This window comes from Mesocricetus auratus, unplaced genomic scaffold (assembly GCF_017639785.1).
Source record: "Mesocricetus auratus isolate SY011 unplaced genomic scaffold, BCM_Maur_2.0 Super-Scaffold_100006, whole genome shotgun sequence".
NCBI lineage: Eukaryota > Metazoa > Chordata > Mammalia > Rodentia > Cricetidae > Mesocricetus > Mesocricetus auratus.
The window spans coordinates 101,898,639-101,916,828 of record NW_024429190.1 but is presented as its reverse complement, the minus strand read 5'-3'; the positions used below and the strand labels follow the sequence as shown (position 1 = coordinate 101,916,828).

General features: G+C 42.7%; 1 protein-coding gene across 15 annotated transcripts in view; it reads right to left on the bottom strand.

The window, feature by feature from the left end:
• Positions 1-18,190, bottom strand: part of Erc2 (ELKS/RAB6-interacting/CAST family member 2) — an 880,091-nt gene that overhangs the window by 427,383 nt on the left and 434,518 nt on the right. For 11 of the 15 annotated variants that reach the window (XR_002384370.2, XM_021231590.2, XM_013118849.3 and 8 more), the window contains 2 exons: positions 14,538-14,731; positions 8,062-8,073 (listed from right to left, as the gene is read on the bottom strand). Coding sequence is in view for 14 of the 15 variants with exons in the window: in XM_021231590.2 (XP_021087249.1) it covers positions 8,062-8,073; positions 14,538-14,731 (206 nt within the window). In the remaining variant the exon portion in view is untranslated. The remainder of the gene's footprint in view (positions 1-8,061; positions 8,074-14,537; positions 14,732-18,190) is intronic. The other 4 variants (XM_021231592.2, XM_021231595.2, XM_021231596.2 and 1 more) reach the window with 1 other exon arrangement.

Here is an 18,190-nt window from a genome sequence, read left to right as displayed (position 1 = left end):
CTTATGGTTTTCTAGTATTGAGTAGAATTATAATGACACACGATTTAGGCAAAAATAGTAAGACTTAATATGACAAAGATAAGAGCAGCATCTAATATGCTTCTACATAAATAAAGCCAACGGTAATTATGCAAATAGAAAGGAGTGAACATGTAAAACTCAGACCAAGGATGAATTTGCTCAAGATGCAGAGCTCCTCCTATAAATCCACATGAAAATGATCACCAGAATACTATGGGGTGAAGTGCGCATAGACTCAAGGGTGTCCATTTGCACTTGCAGTTAAGCCAAAAGAAATCAGCACTAAACGTAAATGCCATTTTCACTTGCCCCGGTGACAACACAGAAGACTTAGAAACATACACCCTCAGTCACTTGACAGACAAATGCCAATGGGACTCCAGGGATTTGGTCCCTGTAGAGGGCACTGGCAAAGTCCAGCCAGATTAGAAGTAGAGCGCCCCAGCTACTTCACTTCCGGGAACTTAACCTACAGATCCACCCACTCACACGCACAGTAAATAGTGCCTTTCCATAGCTATCAAGTATAGCCATGCAGGGAAGGAAAGGACACGGCGCACCTGAAAGGCTTTCAGGAGGCTTCTGGCACAATGGGATAGTATTCGAAAGAAAAAGCAGTAAATGTTTTGTGTCCAAATAGGGAAGATCTCAAATATATTTATGAAGGGGAAATTCCCAAGGTTCATATCAGTGAGTATTATATCATTTCATAAGTGTTACATATAATGACTATCTGTTACGCATATAATGATTATAATTACATGTATTATAAAAATACTATCACTCTGCACCTGTGTCTTAGGATGCTTTTTCTATGGGCAGTGTTAGTTACACCGCAGGGCCTGCCTCAAAGCTGATATTCAATTACTATCTGATAAACATTTATATCATAATTACGGGAAACACGTAGATGAGGAATAGCCTGAATCTGGAAACAAGCCTCAAAAAAAAAAAAACAAAAAACAAAAATCAGGTCTTTTACTTCATGAACACAGAAAGGCAGTAGCTTAATCCTGTTTTAGTGGTTCCAGAAAAATTTAAAACGTGTCATTATATAAGACAAACAAATACTGAATGAATTCTGTCGGGTACACAGAAAAAGTTTGCCTTCTCTAAGCACAGGATGAAATTCCTGTCTTCACTAGCATTTACCAGAGAGTGTTTTCAACATTTCTTTTCAGAAGTCAACCTCTCAGTGGCCCAGTGAGGAAGGAGCCGGAAGACTTTATTGTAGCCAATCTGTTTTCTGACTAGAGAAACAATAACAGCCGTCAGGATGGGATCACCTCTACTCTCTTGAACTCCTGGATCTCACCTGTTACTCTTGGCATGAAAGTCTTTCTCACAGCCAAACCATAACACTAAAATCCCTGTCATTTACATGTCTCTCTGAGCCTGGACTGTGCTTCAGGTTTGGTAGGAACCATGACCCCAAGCCTGTGAGGGATGAACCATAACATAGATACTTCCATTTTACACATAAAGAGACTGGGACGTGATATGCCTTGTCACATGTATGAAAGCAATGAAAACACTATTTATGGAATGTGGTCTATCTCTTTTTCCACATCTATTGTTCTAACAACAGACAGCAACATGGAAAAAAACCTAGAAATGAAATAGTAACATGCCATAATGCCTGGCTTAGGATAGACACGCATGAATCCCAAGTGCTATGATTCTTTATCTGCTTAGGAATCCCTAAAGAGTCCCTACTTAGCATGCTTACATGGTGCAAGAGTACCCACACTTAGCACAGTGATAGGGTGCCTATCTGCCAATTACCCAGTGAGTGTTTCTCACCAAGGCCCATTCATGGCAGGTTATCAGGAGATTCTCCAGCCAGCAATTACTATAGCCATCTCATTCTCTCCACAGTAATTATCTGTGAGCAGTGCAGCACGCTGTCCTTGGAAACATCAAACTGACAAATGATTAAATAGCAGGGAGCTCCGAAGTTAAATTTAAAACCACTCTCTTCCCTTTCCGCTCATGCAGCCCCGTCCAGCCACAAGAATATCCCGGTGATCAACACGCAGGGCCAGGAGAGCCCATCCCGTTAGGAATGCTCCCATCTGATCAACGAGCCTCTTCCAGTGAGGCTCTCCCCAAGACCTGACGTGCAGATTTGCAAAACAGTTCTCTACATGAAACTCTGCCCCACCCCACATCAAAGTATTTGCCATTGTGTTTTTCCAATTACAGACTGGAACCTCACACAAAGGAATCCATTACTTCAAAGCACTGTGGCAATCACACTTGCCTTCCTCCCTTAAAAAGAACTACCTTAAAGAATAAGCAAATGCACACCCAGCTCTTTATATGCCAAAAGGACCAATGCTCACGCTAGCCAGGTTGCCAGCCCCCAGAGCCCAGGAAACTAACATTAAAGCACAGGGACTACCTTGTCATTCTTGCCTGAAAAAAAAGGGGGGCTATGGATTCCAAGGGAAACACCCATTTCCACACCTCTATCGTTTCTAAAACTCAATTTTTACCATGAAAACAATTCTCCAGAATGTAGAACCTTTCCCAGGCTGGGAAGTACAGTAAAATGGTTGCCCCCAATGAAAAGCCCACTGGGTTCTGGTTTCCCATTCTCCCTAGCAGGCTTGCGTAGTTTAAATTGTAGTCCATTTCATCTGTGGAATATTAGGAGATAGTAAAACCATCACAGTCTCCCCCAAAGGAAATTTCCAGAACCTTTGTTAGATGTAAAAATGACAAAGTATTTTCTTTGGAGGCAGACTTGCAACATTCTCTCACTTTTAAACCTGTTTCACAATACCAGTGGCTTCACAGAGGCTCTGACAGGACACAGGGCGGAAATTCCAAGCCCCTGGATGGATACGGAAGAAACATCCAGTCACTAGGTTTCCCTACAACTTGAGCCAGCATTGTGGGTAATGAAGTGATAGAATTCACATTTCATAAGGGAGGCTGTATAAAGGAAATATGATATTATTTTTTCTAGAAAGTGATTTATAATAATACCAAGAAACCAATTTTTAAAATTCCTTCCCCATCTCAGCATTTATAGGAAAGGCTAACGTGTCTTGAGAGATTTACTATTTGCTGATATTCATCCATATGGTGGCACCAAGCAAATTCTCAGAAAGGGGAGGGAGGATGGGGGGAGGTTTGGGGGGGGGAACTAACGAAGAGTTCCGCTAATTTGGCATCTCTTACTGTGGACTGGACCTGGGGTTGGGGGGGCTTCCTGGAATGGACTCCTGCCATAGCTACTGTTCTAACAGGTCTTCCCCTTAAGAGATGGTTTCACTGACTCCCAGAAACAAAAGGAACAGCAAAATATCTCAGGCACTACATCAGTTGCGCTCCCTCCATCTTCGCTGTGTTCGGGAGCACAGAAAGAGAGCCGGAAAGGCAGCTGCAGCAAAAGCTAAAACATGGAAACCCCGTGGAACGCACAGCCCGGTTCCATAAATCAGAGTTGGCTCAGCGAGCATTTGCCACGGCAAGTCCCATTGCGGCCAGGCTGGGCAGGTACAAGCACCCACCCCTGGCTACCCCTCGAAGGTTCAAAATCATTGCTAAATATAGATCCCACTTTATGTCTGCTGAAGCTGTAAATCAGGGAAAACAACTTTTTTTTTCTTCCATCCACAGTAAAAATATGTGCACCCAAGGAAAACTCAGGGGATGTCTGGCTTTCTACCGGCTTTGCTTGGGCATAAAATTTCCTGACACTTCACTAGAGACATCAGCATCAGTGTAAGGTGGCTTTACAGAGGGAAATTATTTTCTGACCTGTGGATAACCCCTTTAGCCTCCACGGGAAAGGGGGCTGATGGAAACTTGAAACCCAGTTTTCCCCGTCATTAGCATTGGAATAAGTCCTTCCAACTGGGGACCAAATCCTTCCTTATGGGAAGTGCTGAGAGGTCAAGTGTACTTTGTTGCCATATTCCCATCAAAAGGGGCCTCCAAGAGTAGTCCAGGAGGAAGCAAAATAGGAAGAGGAGAAGGCGCACTGGAAGGAGGGAGGGGGAAAGAGGAAGCAAGGAAGTGAGGGGGAGAAGGTAAGTAGCTTAAATAGAGATCCACCACCACCATTTGGTCTGTTTTCTTTGTTTTTGTTAAATTTTCAAGTGTCTAGCTTGATGGGAAAAATCAATTATTTCTTTTCTTTGGGTTTACAGTCTAGTGCAGCACACGCTGTCAAACACAGTCAGCTGAGGATGCATGGGCATGAAAGGAAGGGTCAAGAAAAAGGGAGAGGAAAACTAACAGAAGGTGCTTCCTATGAGAGCACGCATTCCAGAACAGCTCTGCTGTGGGACACAACACTGTAGTCCGGGAGAAAACACCGAGGGCTCACGTGAGGGCCACCGGAAGGAGAAACCCGTGGGCGGACACTGGAAGGTCGGTATGCATTACTGGGCCGGGGTGGCAGGACCAGGATGACCCTCCCAAAGTCCACATGAAGGCAGGCGCCAGCTGTGCAGCACACTGGGCCACTCCCCCAAAGCTCCTGGGATAGTCTCTCTACACGCTATGTTTGGTAAGCAGCACATGGAACAGAACCGCCCAGCTTTCCTAACTGAGGGACTTCTTGGAACTTTTACAAAGGTAGCTTTGGCTGGAGCAGTGAAAGATCTCATTTGGAAGTCAGAAAGGATGGACAGATGCTGGGGGAGAAAATGGACACTTTACTCACTGGCTATACTAACATAGGCAAATACTCAAGTTTCATAAATTCTAGTTTCTTCTTTTTCTAACACGGAAGAGATTACACTCCCAACCTTAAGAGCAGTAATAAAATAAGTTTATAACAAATGTTATCGTTTCCCCATTGGCATGTGGTGACCGTTATCTGTGGCTCGGTAGCTGCCATTCCTGTTTTTTTCTATTTCTGTTATTAATATTACTATGCTACTTACCAACCTGCATCATGAGCACTAAGAGGAGAAATGCCATCCTTCAGTATCAGGTCACTTCTATCTGCTATACTGTAAAATGCCAGCACATACGACCCAGCCCAGAACACAGAAGATGCTCACTATACTTTTAAGGAGGCAATGGAAAAAGGAATTGACCTCAACAAATTGTGGGACAGTAAAAGAATTAGCTAGGGATTTCTTCTCATGTCTTGAGGATCAGGCCTCTGAGGTCTGGGAGGGGTTGACTTCATTTTTTGATAGAAGAACAAGAGCTTGAGAGATCATGGGGGTCAGTTGGGAGAAATATTACAAACAATTTATTTTGGTAGAAATGTTTGAAGCAACACCGCAACAATGACTTAGGCCTGCTGCCAGACACCAGCCATCAGCTCAAGCCATTCACAAGCAGATGCATGACGCCCATTACACCCAGCATGTTCATAGAACGCATGATGCCCATATGCCGGGCAGAGACGATACGGTTTGTTCCAAAAGCAACTCCTTCCTCTCTGTGAGGGGACACAAAGGCCCTGAACAGGGAAATAGTTAAGAAAGGAACCAGAGGAAGCTGGAAGCTGGGAGAACTTTCTGGCTTTACTTGGTTGATACTTTGGCAGGAGTTTGAACCACATCCTGCAGGATTGTTTCTTTTTTAGTCAATTCCTGCATGCATTTATCACAATAACCTTGATCTATCATAAGTCACATGCTAGAAATGAGCAAATCTCACATAAACCCGTCCCTGAGTACAATAGGAGGGTCCTACTAAATCTCCCTCATTTCCCACTGCTCTGTGTGCAAAGGGAATCTGTACAGATGCGTCTACTGGAGTGGAGACCCAGACAGGGTTAGAGCATGTCATACGCACGTCACCAAACCCAGATCTAACACATGTCCACCCGGGCTGAAGTGCAGGAGTTTAGAAAGGAAATGAGGTCATCTGCGAATGCTTTTGGAGGGGAGAATTTCTCATGGAGTCCAGAGCACGTAGAAAAGCTCCAGTGTTACTAACCTTTCAAACTTCAGATTGAGAGGTGGAAACACGCATGAAAACACGGATGGCAGACCATGAACTTCTAAGCTCAGAGAGACCAGACTTGATATGACTAAAATGCATGGAGTGTGTATATATACATCCACATAGGCGTGTGCACTCACGCAGGCATGCCTGCACACACACACACATCTCAAGGGTGAGCCATACAAAGACAGCATATGGGCCAAAGATCCTGCAATCAATTCTATTGTTACATTTCGCTTTATTGTGATTAGTAAACCTGCAAGCCTTGGCAGGAGGAACATAGTTAATTCTGAAAGGCTGCCACAGCTTCAGAAAGGCTTCCAACTCCCTACAGACTTTTTCTTTCACAAGCTCAGGACTACCCAATTCTTCCTATACCAAAAAGACATCACAGTGATGGCCCATTTTATCCTTCAGATTCATTTGAAGTAATGGGTTAAATGGTATTGGAATGATCTGAACCATAATTTAGACTGTATAGTTTATTTACTAGATTTAGCAGGTATACTTGACCAAGCAAATCAGCGCACACTGCCCTTTCACCTAGAAACTCACTAGTTACTCCAAATTCCTGTCAATTGTAGCCTTGTACCATACTGAAAATAGCAGTCCATGTGGATACACTATGAATAAGAGAAAAATAACTAAGTATACCATCTCAGTTACTGATACAAAATGAGAGGGGGGGGGGTGGATAAATGGAAGGCCCAGGCAAGGGACTGAGGCATGAGAGCAGAGGAGGCCCAAAGGTATCTAAAGGTACCAATCAAGGGTGGCTGGGGGAGAAAGGGAATATGGGGGGGGGGGAAGGCAGGCAGGCAGGGAGAAACGCTGAAAAGCTCCACTGAACGAGTGAATCCAAACCCTACAGGCTGGGTGTGCATGCCAAGTGGCTGAGCCTCCTGCCCACCTCCCATTGTAAAACTGGTAACTCTGCACACACACAGGTACGCTGCTCTGGTCCACCGCAGGGTATGTGCCAGGGTCTACGGGGAGCCACTGGATCTGTGGGGAGAGCACACTGCCATATGTCTGACTGGTGCTCTGAAAGGAAGCTTTCACCCCCCTAGAGTTCTGGGCGGTTTTGGTGAAGCCCAGCAGCTCTTGTGGCTACCACAGTGTGGTATCTGAGAGTCACAGAGACTGTCCAGGGTCTGAGAGCCACCAGCGGTGAGCTGAAACCGCAATGTGAGCAGGAGGCCTTGTTTTGAGATGGTTCTGCTGCTGGTGTAAAGGCACAGGGGCTGGTGGCTTAGGGGACAGGAGAGAGTGGAGTGAAGAGCCTGCAGTAAGGGGAAAAAACTAGATAAAGCTTGTCTCTCAAAAGTGACTATACCAGCTAAAAACTGAGGGTTGGCCTTCTCATTTCCTTTTGTTTGTTTGTTTGTTTGTTTGTTTGTTTATTTCTGAAGTCTACATAGCCCCAAATAATACCATGAGTATCCTGTATTAAAATCATTATTTGAATGATAAAGAAATCATTGCTAGATTAAATATTTTACTATTTACCTCATTAAATTACTGTGTGTTACTAAAAAGAAAAAAATATTCCTTGACTTGAGAAAGAGAAAATTATTGACTTGGACCCCCAAAAGTAGAAGAATCCAAAGCTGGGAGAGATTTTTTCAATCACAATGTCCACTTTTCTTATTAATCTTCAGGTGCACAGTCAACAACAAATCCAGTTTTACACTTGTTTTTACATCCTTTGCCCTGGGTAATTAAAGTATAATGTCCAGTCAACAAGAATGAAACCAACAAGTCAAAACTGAAACAATGACAAGAAGCAAAATGTATTACAGGACGTAACTAACACACCAGTAGTTTTCACCACGGACTTCAAAGGAGTCCTAATAGAGCTCTCAAAGGACAGTGATTTATTAAGCACAGAGTGCAACTGGCTTGTTTGAGCTGTTCCGGCCAGCCGCGATGCCAGGGAGGCGCTTGCTCCAGCCGCCCTTAGCTTCTTGCCTTGTTTACTGCCCCAGCTCCACATGGTGCCATCATGCAGCCTGTTTTGGAGAAATGTTACAATGATCTCTCTTCCTAAACAAACGCAGGCAGAGAGCTGAGCCCAGGAGGGATGCAAGGGAGAGGGAAACTGAAAGTACTGACCTGAGAGTCAAGCTGATTGGAGCAAGGGTGAGAGCAGCGATTTGGAGACAAGCGGGAAGGAAAGGGTAGCATAAGAGAATGAAAGGAAGGAGAGCCATTAGTTTCAAACATACAGCCAACAGATGGTACATTAGCAGGTTGTACAACCCAGTGAAGGACAATAAAGCAACCTTTATCTGATAGAACCGCCACAAAGCCCTGGGCTCACACCATAATTAATCTGTTCTAGTGTGTATCGTGCATAAGAAACCCGTATCTGCTCGCACGCTCTCTCTCTCTCTCTCTCTCTCATTCTCTCTCTCTCTCTCTCTCTCTCTCTCTCTCTCTCTCTCTCTCTCTCTCTCTCTCTCTCTCTCTCTCTCACACACACACACAGGCAATCACACCTGTGTGCCCATGAGTTTTCATTGTTTGGTTAAAACAAAACTGAAATCACCGGGGTTTAGCAGTAAGCTGTGATGTCACACACACACAAAAAAACCTTATCTGAGTAGTGCCCTTGGGTGGTTACATCCTAAGACTCATTTTCCTTCACTCCTGAAGCCCAAGGGAGCCGAGCAATTTGGATTTTTGGCTCAAAAATTTCTGTCAAATGCTTACAGAGGGCTGTACCTATCAGTGCACAAAGGCCCTGTGAGGATGACTGGTGATGGGGTGCCTCCTGTCAATCAGCTTCCCCACAGGGACAACAAAACTTCCAAAGCAGAGAATAATAATTCCTTTCCACTGAGAAAACAAGGTTCTGAGTTTGCCACTAGAATACCCAGCCATTGTTAACTTATCTGTATGAGACTTCTAATGTGGCCTTCTAACCGGTCAGAACGTAGCAACGGGAAGGAAAGCTGAGGGGGGGAGAGCTATGATCATCTCCACGCTGTGAGAGGAGCATGTAGTAGAGGCTCTTTTTGTTAACCTTTAAAATGCCCTCCGGAAACCACTGTGGACACACCAAGGCAACACCTGTCCAGCTATCTGCTCCCAGGATCCCTGCCACCTGTGTTGTGATGTAGTTACAAAGCCGCCACATAAGAAGGAAAAACAAATCCTTAGGATAAAGTCTAACCTAGAGCATCTCAAATGAAAACAGTGTTGACTGCTGTTGTAGAGCATTACTTCAGCTATGTAAAGATGTGTTATATTTGTCTATGCTGTGGAATATTACTTTAACTATGTAAAAGTGGGCTGCATTTGTTTGTGCTGACTTTGTCTAACTGGGCAGGGATGTGTTGCATGTATTTTTGCTGCATTTGTCTAACTATGTAAGGATGTATTGCATTTGTTTCTCCTTGCCTGCCTAAGGCACCTGATTGGTCTAATAAAAAATCTGAGTGGCCAATAGCAAGGCAGTAGAGGGATAGGTGGGGCCAGCAGGCAGAAGGAGTAAGTAGGAGGAGGACCTAGGCTCAGGAGAAGAGAGAATGAGGGAGAGAGAGAGGGAGGCACCAGGGACCCGCCAGGCAACCGCCAGTCGGCAGACATTGAGGGAGCAGGAAAAAAGGAAGGTAAAAAGGTCCCTAGGCAAAACACGGGTGATGAGAAACAGGCTAAATCAAGTTATAAGAAGCAGTGGAATGGGCATAAGACAAGGCCAAGCATTCATAATTAATAATACATCTCCGTGTCATGATTTGGGGGCTGAGAAAGCGTGCTACAGACTACAATGATAAAAATCAGAGAGAAAATCTTAACGTGTACACATGGTGGGAGTGTTGCTTCAATAAGCTTCATAGTCCAGATCCTCAGGTTGGGTGTTTCAGGATCATACATGGACCATGTAAACAAGTCAGGTCATGGCCATCGTGGGGACTATGACAACAGAGTCCAGCTGCTGTTTCTAATCCTTCCGAATCCTAGGTAAGTACGCTGAGGACCTCGGCCAAGCAGTAGAAAATCCTTAGCCAGACTACATAACCATATTTAAGATGGAGTGGCCTTCCCCAAAGGGCTCTAGTTTGGAAGCCCTTTCACAGAGGCAATATGTGGAGTTTAGTCACTTGCTGCTTGTTTTAAAGAAATTCCTTGGGCTGGAGAGATGACTCATGGTTCAGAGCACTGGCTGCCCTTCTAGAGGACATGGATTCAATTCCCAGCACCCACATGGAGGCTCACAACCATTGGTTACTGCAGTTTCAGGAGATCTGATGCCCTCTTCTGGTCTCCTGGAGTGCCAGATGTGCATGTGGTACACACACACACACACACGCAAAACACCCACACACACCCACACAAAATAAAAACAAATAAGCCCCCCCAAATAATTTTAAAACATTTGTTCAAATGCAGTAGTAAAACAAAATTACTCAGAGGAAAAAAATTAGAACTACCAGATTTCTCCCCTGTACTGTGAGGCTTTTAGAATATACTATCATACTCTAGAAATAATAACAAAGTTTAAGTTTGCATTTCAAAAGGGGCCCTGAAAGGCATCAAGGACTAGAGTGTCAGCACATTATTGAGAAAACCAGAAGGGAAAATAATAGCTTCTTTCTCAACATTAGATAAGGTTCTGTTAGGCACCAAAAATCATTTCTCACTGTCCAAATGTCTGATGGCATTAACCCTCAGTCCAGATAATTAAGCGGTACCTTGTCTTCCGTTCTGATGTTATGTCTTTTGAGCGGGGCCTCCAGGGACCCCGGTTCCCTTCCATCGTCTAGAGGGTTGTGGCTAAGGACTCAATTTGAGCTCTGAACAAACACCAGGGAAAGACCTACCAGATTTTAAGTAGTTATGCTAAAGGTCACCTAACTGATTCCTTCCCATGGGTGGCAGAAGGCCTCGCTTGACAGACTCGATTAACCTCTCCTCCTTCGCGAGGCACCAAGGATTAACCACGACTTAAACAAGTCTGGGGACTGTGATGAGCAGCACAGAGGAACTACGTGTTTTGACACCTCCAAGGTTCGGTCAGCTGCTCAGTTGTGCAGTGTACATGACCACTGACACCATAACAGAACCAAGACATCAGCCTGGTTTTGACTGACTCTCAGGTTTGCTCCAGGCCATTGTCCCCATGGCCAACACCTCCAGAGCAGCGGATGACTGAGGCAGAAGCTTCTAGCCAGAACATCAGCATCCACTGCGAGAGTTCATCACGGGAGATGCACATTAAGGTACCACACCGTGGACCCTAGAAAGCTGAATCTAGAGGGGCTAATGAGAAACAGCATTCTTGTAGAACTGGAAGGACAAAGTCACTGGGAATTGCAGCTGTATGCCGTGCAGGAATATATCCATGGTGGAGAAACTTTCGAAAATGAAAAGATGAACGGAACAAGGGGGAAAAAAAAACCCTGCCCTCTGGGAGAGAAGCTGGCCTGTGTCAGTCAGGGCATCAGAGTCATTCTTAACCTCAACTGTTTTGTTGCAAGTGACAGACGTTCTGGAACATTTTAGAACATGAGCTGCTTCAAAAAAAAAAGAGGGCTCTTTGCTCTGGTAGGTCACGTTACAAGCCAGAGACCACAAATTCATTTCAAGTTCGATATTTTGGTTTTCAGAATCACAAACTTAATTGCAAGAACTCTCCATGACTCTAAAATGGAGATATATGTCATAATGCTAAAAATCTTTAGCTCTCAACATTATGAGGTATGAATTCTGTAGTTTCAGCCAGCAAACAGAGATACTAGCTGAGGTGAGGAGGACTGCCTGACAATGTTGAGGAAGATGCTCTGGTGGGCTGAATACACATGCAACCCAGCAGATAATGCTTCAGAAAGAGAGGCCAAGGCTGGGCCCAGTTTTTCCCAGGATAGTTCCCTCTGGATCTCCACCCCCAATCTCCTTAGGGGCCTAGGTTGGGCTGGGGCTCAGACATTTCCCAGACTGTGTTCTGCTGCTGGACCCAAGATGCAGGAAGGCAGAGACCTGGGACAGAGTCAAGCCCTAGCACATGTTTTATGAATTACAGTGCCTGGGAGGCATCAGCTTTAAGGAGAGGCAAACGCAGAGATAAAGAAAATGTGCAGAAAGTACATAAAGATAAATGCCTGTAAAATCACTGCGGCTCTAATGCTTTCCATATTGAAGAAATAAAACTGTGAATATTCTTGATGATTTAATGGCTGCACAGACCAACTAAGACCTGTTTGTCCAACTAGATAATTAAGCCATTTATATGTAAATGTTTATAGGAGCTGATCCTGAATTTCAATTACAGTTCTCAGGGACTACTTTAGTGTAGGAAAAAATGCCTTCTAAACATATAGTGTATCACTTTCCCTCTTGTGGAAACTAGTAATGAAAAGGCGGAGCTCGCATGGCTGCAAGGCCCGCTCAGGGAGGACCCTCTGGCTCCCTGAGTGACTTCAGGGCTACTGGGCCAGTTTGTCTGTGTTGCACCTTGGCGGAAGGCATCTTTCTCAGTGGCTCCTAGGCTTGAATTCTAACTGTGATTCTTCTGAGCTCTGTAACTTTGGGGAAGTTGCTGAACTTGTCTAACTCATGCTTCCTCGTGTGTAAAATAGGGTCCATGATAGTTTCTATGGGTAAGATTAAGTCAAATATGATACTCCAGGTTAAATGCTCAGCAGAGTGTCCGGCACACAGTGACCATGAAATATGTAGACTTTATGACTATGATTATAATTGCTGTTACTGTAATGCTGGTGTTGTTGTCTACGACAATGTCCGTTGAGAACACTGCTTCTCAGAGAAGGAGACTACAAGTTCGCAAGCCAACACTGTAGCTGCTCGTCTGACCACGGGTTAGTGACCAGAAGGCCATTCAATTTTTCAACGTCTAGTTTTGTAACAAGAAGGCATGGTCATAAACTCTTTGTCATCCCATACTAGTTTTTTTTTCTTCTTCACAAAAACTGATCCTGAAATGTAGTCCAAAATATCCATGTAGATAGATATATCAAAATTAACCGTGGTCCAAGATATTTAAGAAAGAGCAGACTGGCAGAACATTCCCACATTTTAAGATTAAAATGAAGCCCTTGGAGATTTCTTTTTTAATTTTTATTATGCTTTAAATTTTTCTTTTGCATGCATGTGTTCATGTGTATGGGGGAAGAGATGTATGTGCCGGGGCATGTGTTTGAAGATCAGTGGATTAAGGCTCCCTCCTTTCCTTAAGTGGGTTCCAGAAATCCAACCTGGGCTTAGTGGCCAACACCTTTATCTACTAAGCCATCTTGCCAGCCTGCCCTTGTAGATTTTAATTTGCACAGTTACTTCATTAAAAAAGAACTCTGCCTTAAGTGCTAAAATTAGTCACACAGAATCAAACTTAATTACAGCATCAACAAAACGACTAAGATTATTAAAAGAACTATTCATAAATTTGGTGTTTGGATAATCAAATAGAATATTGAAAACCTCGCTGAAATTCTTCTGTGGATAATCTGCCCATTCAATGCCATCGCTGAGGATTCATTTGTTTTGGCATTCTGCTCTTTATAATGATGTTAGTGTCCCACCTTAATATGAAAACTGGGTGGAAACAAAACAGAATACATTTTAATACGTTGTAGAGATTCAGCTTTCACGGGATTCATGGCCACAGTGCTGTCACACAGCAGATGCAAAATCTGAACCCACGTCCTTCTTCAGCCAAAGCCCATTATCATTCTCGTGAGGCCAGAGAGATTACTCTGTACATCGTGAAGCCCTTTAGTGCCTCACAAGTGTCTCCGTCCAACCTGGCAAACATTCACTGATTTATTCAAAATTGGCTGATCTCTTCCATATGGACTGAATCTGGGAAAACAAATTCCACTTTATTGCAGAACCAATGAGAAGGCCTCAGCAGTTATAAAGAGCTATGCCAGAGTTTTGAGAAAGTCCTTTCATACAGAAGTATAGGAAAGAGCATTAGCAATAAGCTTATCTTTAGTGACCAGGCTACTCATTAACATAATCCAGGCATGGCTTGTCTCAGAGTCTAAAGACACCGGAAGCCTGTTTTAGACCCATTGTTTTACACCGAATTTTTGATCATGTGGACCCTACTCAAGCATATTTAATTCCATTTATTTTTCCAAATAGTCTGAGATCCTCTTAAAAGACAAATTTCTAGGAAGCATTTGTTTTGGTGTGCCAACAGACATCCAAAAAGACACGAGGCCCCCTTCCTCTTATCTTGAATGAAGATATTCCAGCCAAAACCACAAATGTTCATCTTTAATGGGAAAGAACTAAGGTTTTAGATAGCCAAAGCCCAATTTTTGCAAATTTTGTTGGCACAAGTATTGGATCAGAGATGACCCCCAGGAAAGCCAGGCATCGTTTTCCTAGACACTGGAGAGGTCCTCAGCCCCTCAGAAGATAACCCAGGTGCTTCTGTAGTATCCCACAGAGACACAACATCAACCCTCACATGTCAGGCCATGCTCCTCACGCCCAACTTCCTTCCAATTCATGGTATGAGTGCACAAGTGTGCATTTCAGCTGCACCACAACTCAGAATGTGCACCGAGCCATCGGAACTGGCTCGCCTTTGACAACTCTCAGGATGCAGGGCGTACCTCTCAAGTTCCGCGATCCTCTTGTCTTTGTCATTCTTTTCGTTCTCCACCTCCTTGAGGATCTCCAGCAGCCTGTCCACCTCTGCTTGGGCCTTGCCACACTCGTCGCGATAGTAAGACGCTTCCTTGTCAAGCTGTTTCAGTCGGTCTGCAAACTCAGGGTTCATCCTGGAGTCATCTTCAATAGTATGCGCCTTCAACATTACATTTTTAAAGAATGCAGTTAAGACAACGGTTGAGAACAACAGACAGTGTAGTCACCAATGGCCCAGAAAGTTACTTTGGAGAGGAAAATAACAAACAAGAATTATGGGCATTCTGTCAGTGAGAAGGCAAGCTGGAGTAAAAAAAATATCACGCATCTCAGCTACCTTAGGTAATGTTGACTTTAAAGCATATGACTGTTTTCCGTAAGGAGGTTCTTCTACTACTGATTTTTGTTATGTTAAATTTTGCTACTGTTGACTTTTCCTTTCCACTAAAATGTGGGGAACAGGTGAAGGAAGAGACTGCTGTCTTTGTTCCTCACAAGGTAATTTACATCAAACGCTTCCATTTCCAACTCAAGAGAATTGAAAGGCAGAGAGGTAAATTGTTACCAAGGCCCAGGAAGGGCCTATGTAGAACCAGGTAGCATTTAGGAGACTGGTTGACTGAGTACTGAGTGTATCACCCTACTAAGAAATACCAGCAGAAGTAGTTTGAAATGAAGACTCCTTGAAGTAAGGAGGGGCCTTCCAGCTAACAGTCATACCCATAAATTCTTCTGTACTTGAGTAGGTTTAACCTAAACCACGAGAAGACAAGAACTAGATCGTGAGCAAGCACACAGACAAGACTCTGCAAACACATGCATGAGTGGGTAGCAGCTGTGCACACCGGAGCAGACACAGTCAAGAACAAGCAACATCGCTGGAGAATCATTTGCAGCCAAAGTATTTGCAGTCTTGGGTACATGTGGATGTGTGGGTGTGGATGCACTGCAGTTTATTTTTTCCCAAAATAAACTTTTGGCTGAAATATTCCCAGACAGATGAAGGAACACTGCACTGCAATGTTTTGCCTACCCCTTGTTTCCCTTTATTCCTAATTGGCTTCACCAAAGAGCGAGCAGGGAGAAAACAAGTGGTTTAACAATGGCGCATGTTCAACGTAGAAAGTTCGGAGGAGTCAGACACGTATGGCTCTCCAAAAGAAAATCCATGTGTGGAGTAATAAAACATCAACTGATAAAACTAAGTTGTTCTGCTTTGCAGCTGTGTCGAGCATCTGTGCACTGTGCTTTTATACTTAGTCTTTTTTTTTAATTCAGGGAAAAAACGAGGCAAGCAAGCTATAGCTACTGTGGAGGTAAATGGATCATGCATGGTTAGAAAAATCGATACTAATAACTACTGTTAGACGGTTGACAGTCTTTGCAATGATTTAGTAAAAAAAATCCAAAAATTAGTATAAATAAAATAAATTTCTTACTCATGACAAAATCGTTTTAAATAATATTTTTGCATGTAACATATTATTTAAGCATGAGGATAAAGGGGAAATAATTTTTCATGTTCTTTAAGATTTCCTTAGGAAAAAAACTCAGTTATGAAAAAGAACTTGCAAAAAATCCATCAATCCAACATACTATTAAAAGCTGTTGACTCCCTTTCACAACACACCTCAAAAGCATTTTATTCTTCTTTAGTGTGCATTCTGGGCCTCTTTATAACAGATTATTGTACTTTTTAAATATTAGTAAAAAAGAAACATGAATTAATGTGTTTTTAGGAGTTTGCTCTTGTAATAATTATATTTTATGCAAGGTAATTAATATTTAAATAGCTTAACATCTACTCTAATAATTTAGAGAAGATAATTTCAGCTTTAAATGAACTAACTATATTCTTACTTCTAACTGTAATAAAAATTAATTCAAATACTTTGGTGGCAGAAAAACATCATTTTTAAATAGCTAAAATTATTTTATTTATCAATTTCCATTGTTAGACTGACTTCCCAGTTATGTATGATAGTCCATATTGTTTTATTTCAAATTACTGGGATTATTATTATTTTAATGAGCAGATAAAGGATTAGTAGCCATAAGACATCAGTTTTAAGTCTCATTTGCCCTATGTCCTATTGTCAGGAGGCAAATAACACATACTTTCTAAAGACAGTGAAAAACTACAAAATGACAAACATCTAGAAGATAATATTCATGTTCTATTATGATTATTATTTTGTAATAACCTCAGGTATAAGACTTGTTGCAAACTAGTTAAATAGGTTTGTCCAATTTTCATCGACACACTCATTAGAGAAGCCTCTCTGGTAGGTTTAGGAAGAATATGGAGTCTGTCCCTGGTAGGTTTCCATGTCCTTTGTTTGATTCTAAGATGATACTTCCAAAGACCAGTCTTTAACAGTGGGTGAAACTGAATAAGTTTATACTCTTTTCAACCAGATATGTGAATATGGAGAAAGGACTCATGGGATGTGTAGACAAACAGAAATCTAGGAAAAAAAACAACAACAACCCTGAATCTTGAAATTACCACTGATGACTTCATGTAATGCTGAAGGTAGGTCACGTTATTAAAACCTAGTGGCAAGCTCATAGCTGGCTTAAGTCTATTGGGTAAAACTTGGAAATGCTAATAATCCTTCCTTTTAAAGTGGCTATGCAGTTTCATTATTACCAACATTTAAAATCCATTTCTCTCTATCTCTAACACAGACTACTGATTTCAGGAAAAAGAATTTATGCCAGACTACCTTTGATTCTAAAGAATTCTGGGAAGGGCTTTTTGGTAGACGTGGAAAATAGATGCCATTATAAAATGCTCACATACATAGAGGGCCTTAAGAAAGACTCATATAAGGACATGGTGAAGCTCTTTCTTGGATCATTTCTCAGGTTTCATGCAATGACAATGACAGCAGAAAGTTCTGGGAGTCCCCAGTCGAGTCTAAGTACAAAAGGCAAAAGTCTGCATAAAATTCCTAGGAGTTATTAGAGTCAAGTAGTTCTACTCAACACGAACTGCGACTTTAGAGTACGGGCTGCGCCTTTCAGTCAGTAGAAATGAATGTGCTGTACTGACCCACAGCCATGGGGCCAATGCTAAACACCAAAAGCTGTGAGACAAAACAGGGTTTATAGCGCTAATTCTTTTTTCAACGGTCTAAGGTGAGAACCACCTCTAAAAATGGAGAGATAGGTAGATTGTTGCTTTTTCAAACTATGACAAAAGTTGCCGCATTTGCACTAGCACCTCCTGACCCGGTTCAAAGTGGGTAACAGACGTAGCCTAATATAGCTTAGATATTGCAGGCAGAAGACAAATGGATTTACATTTCCATACAGCACCATTGTAACAAATTACTGCCATGCTATCATTCTTCTGCATTGAATACTTAAGTGAAAATGGACAGCAATTATTTCCTCTTAAGGACCTGATGGCTCAACCAGAGCTTGTCCAGCTGAGAACTGGTCCGTTCCCTTCTTTAAGGCGCATTATTTTGTTTCTACCTTAAGGAATCAGGAATCCAATTCTTGAAAATACAGACTGATGTTATATTTTTCAGAATTCGCCTATCATGAATATGGCCAAGATTACTGTCATAAGAACATTTCTCTGGTTACTAAATATTCATTCATTTGT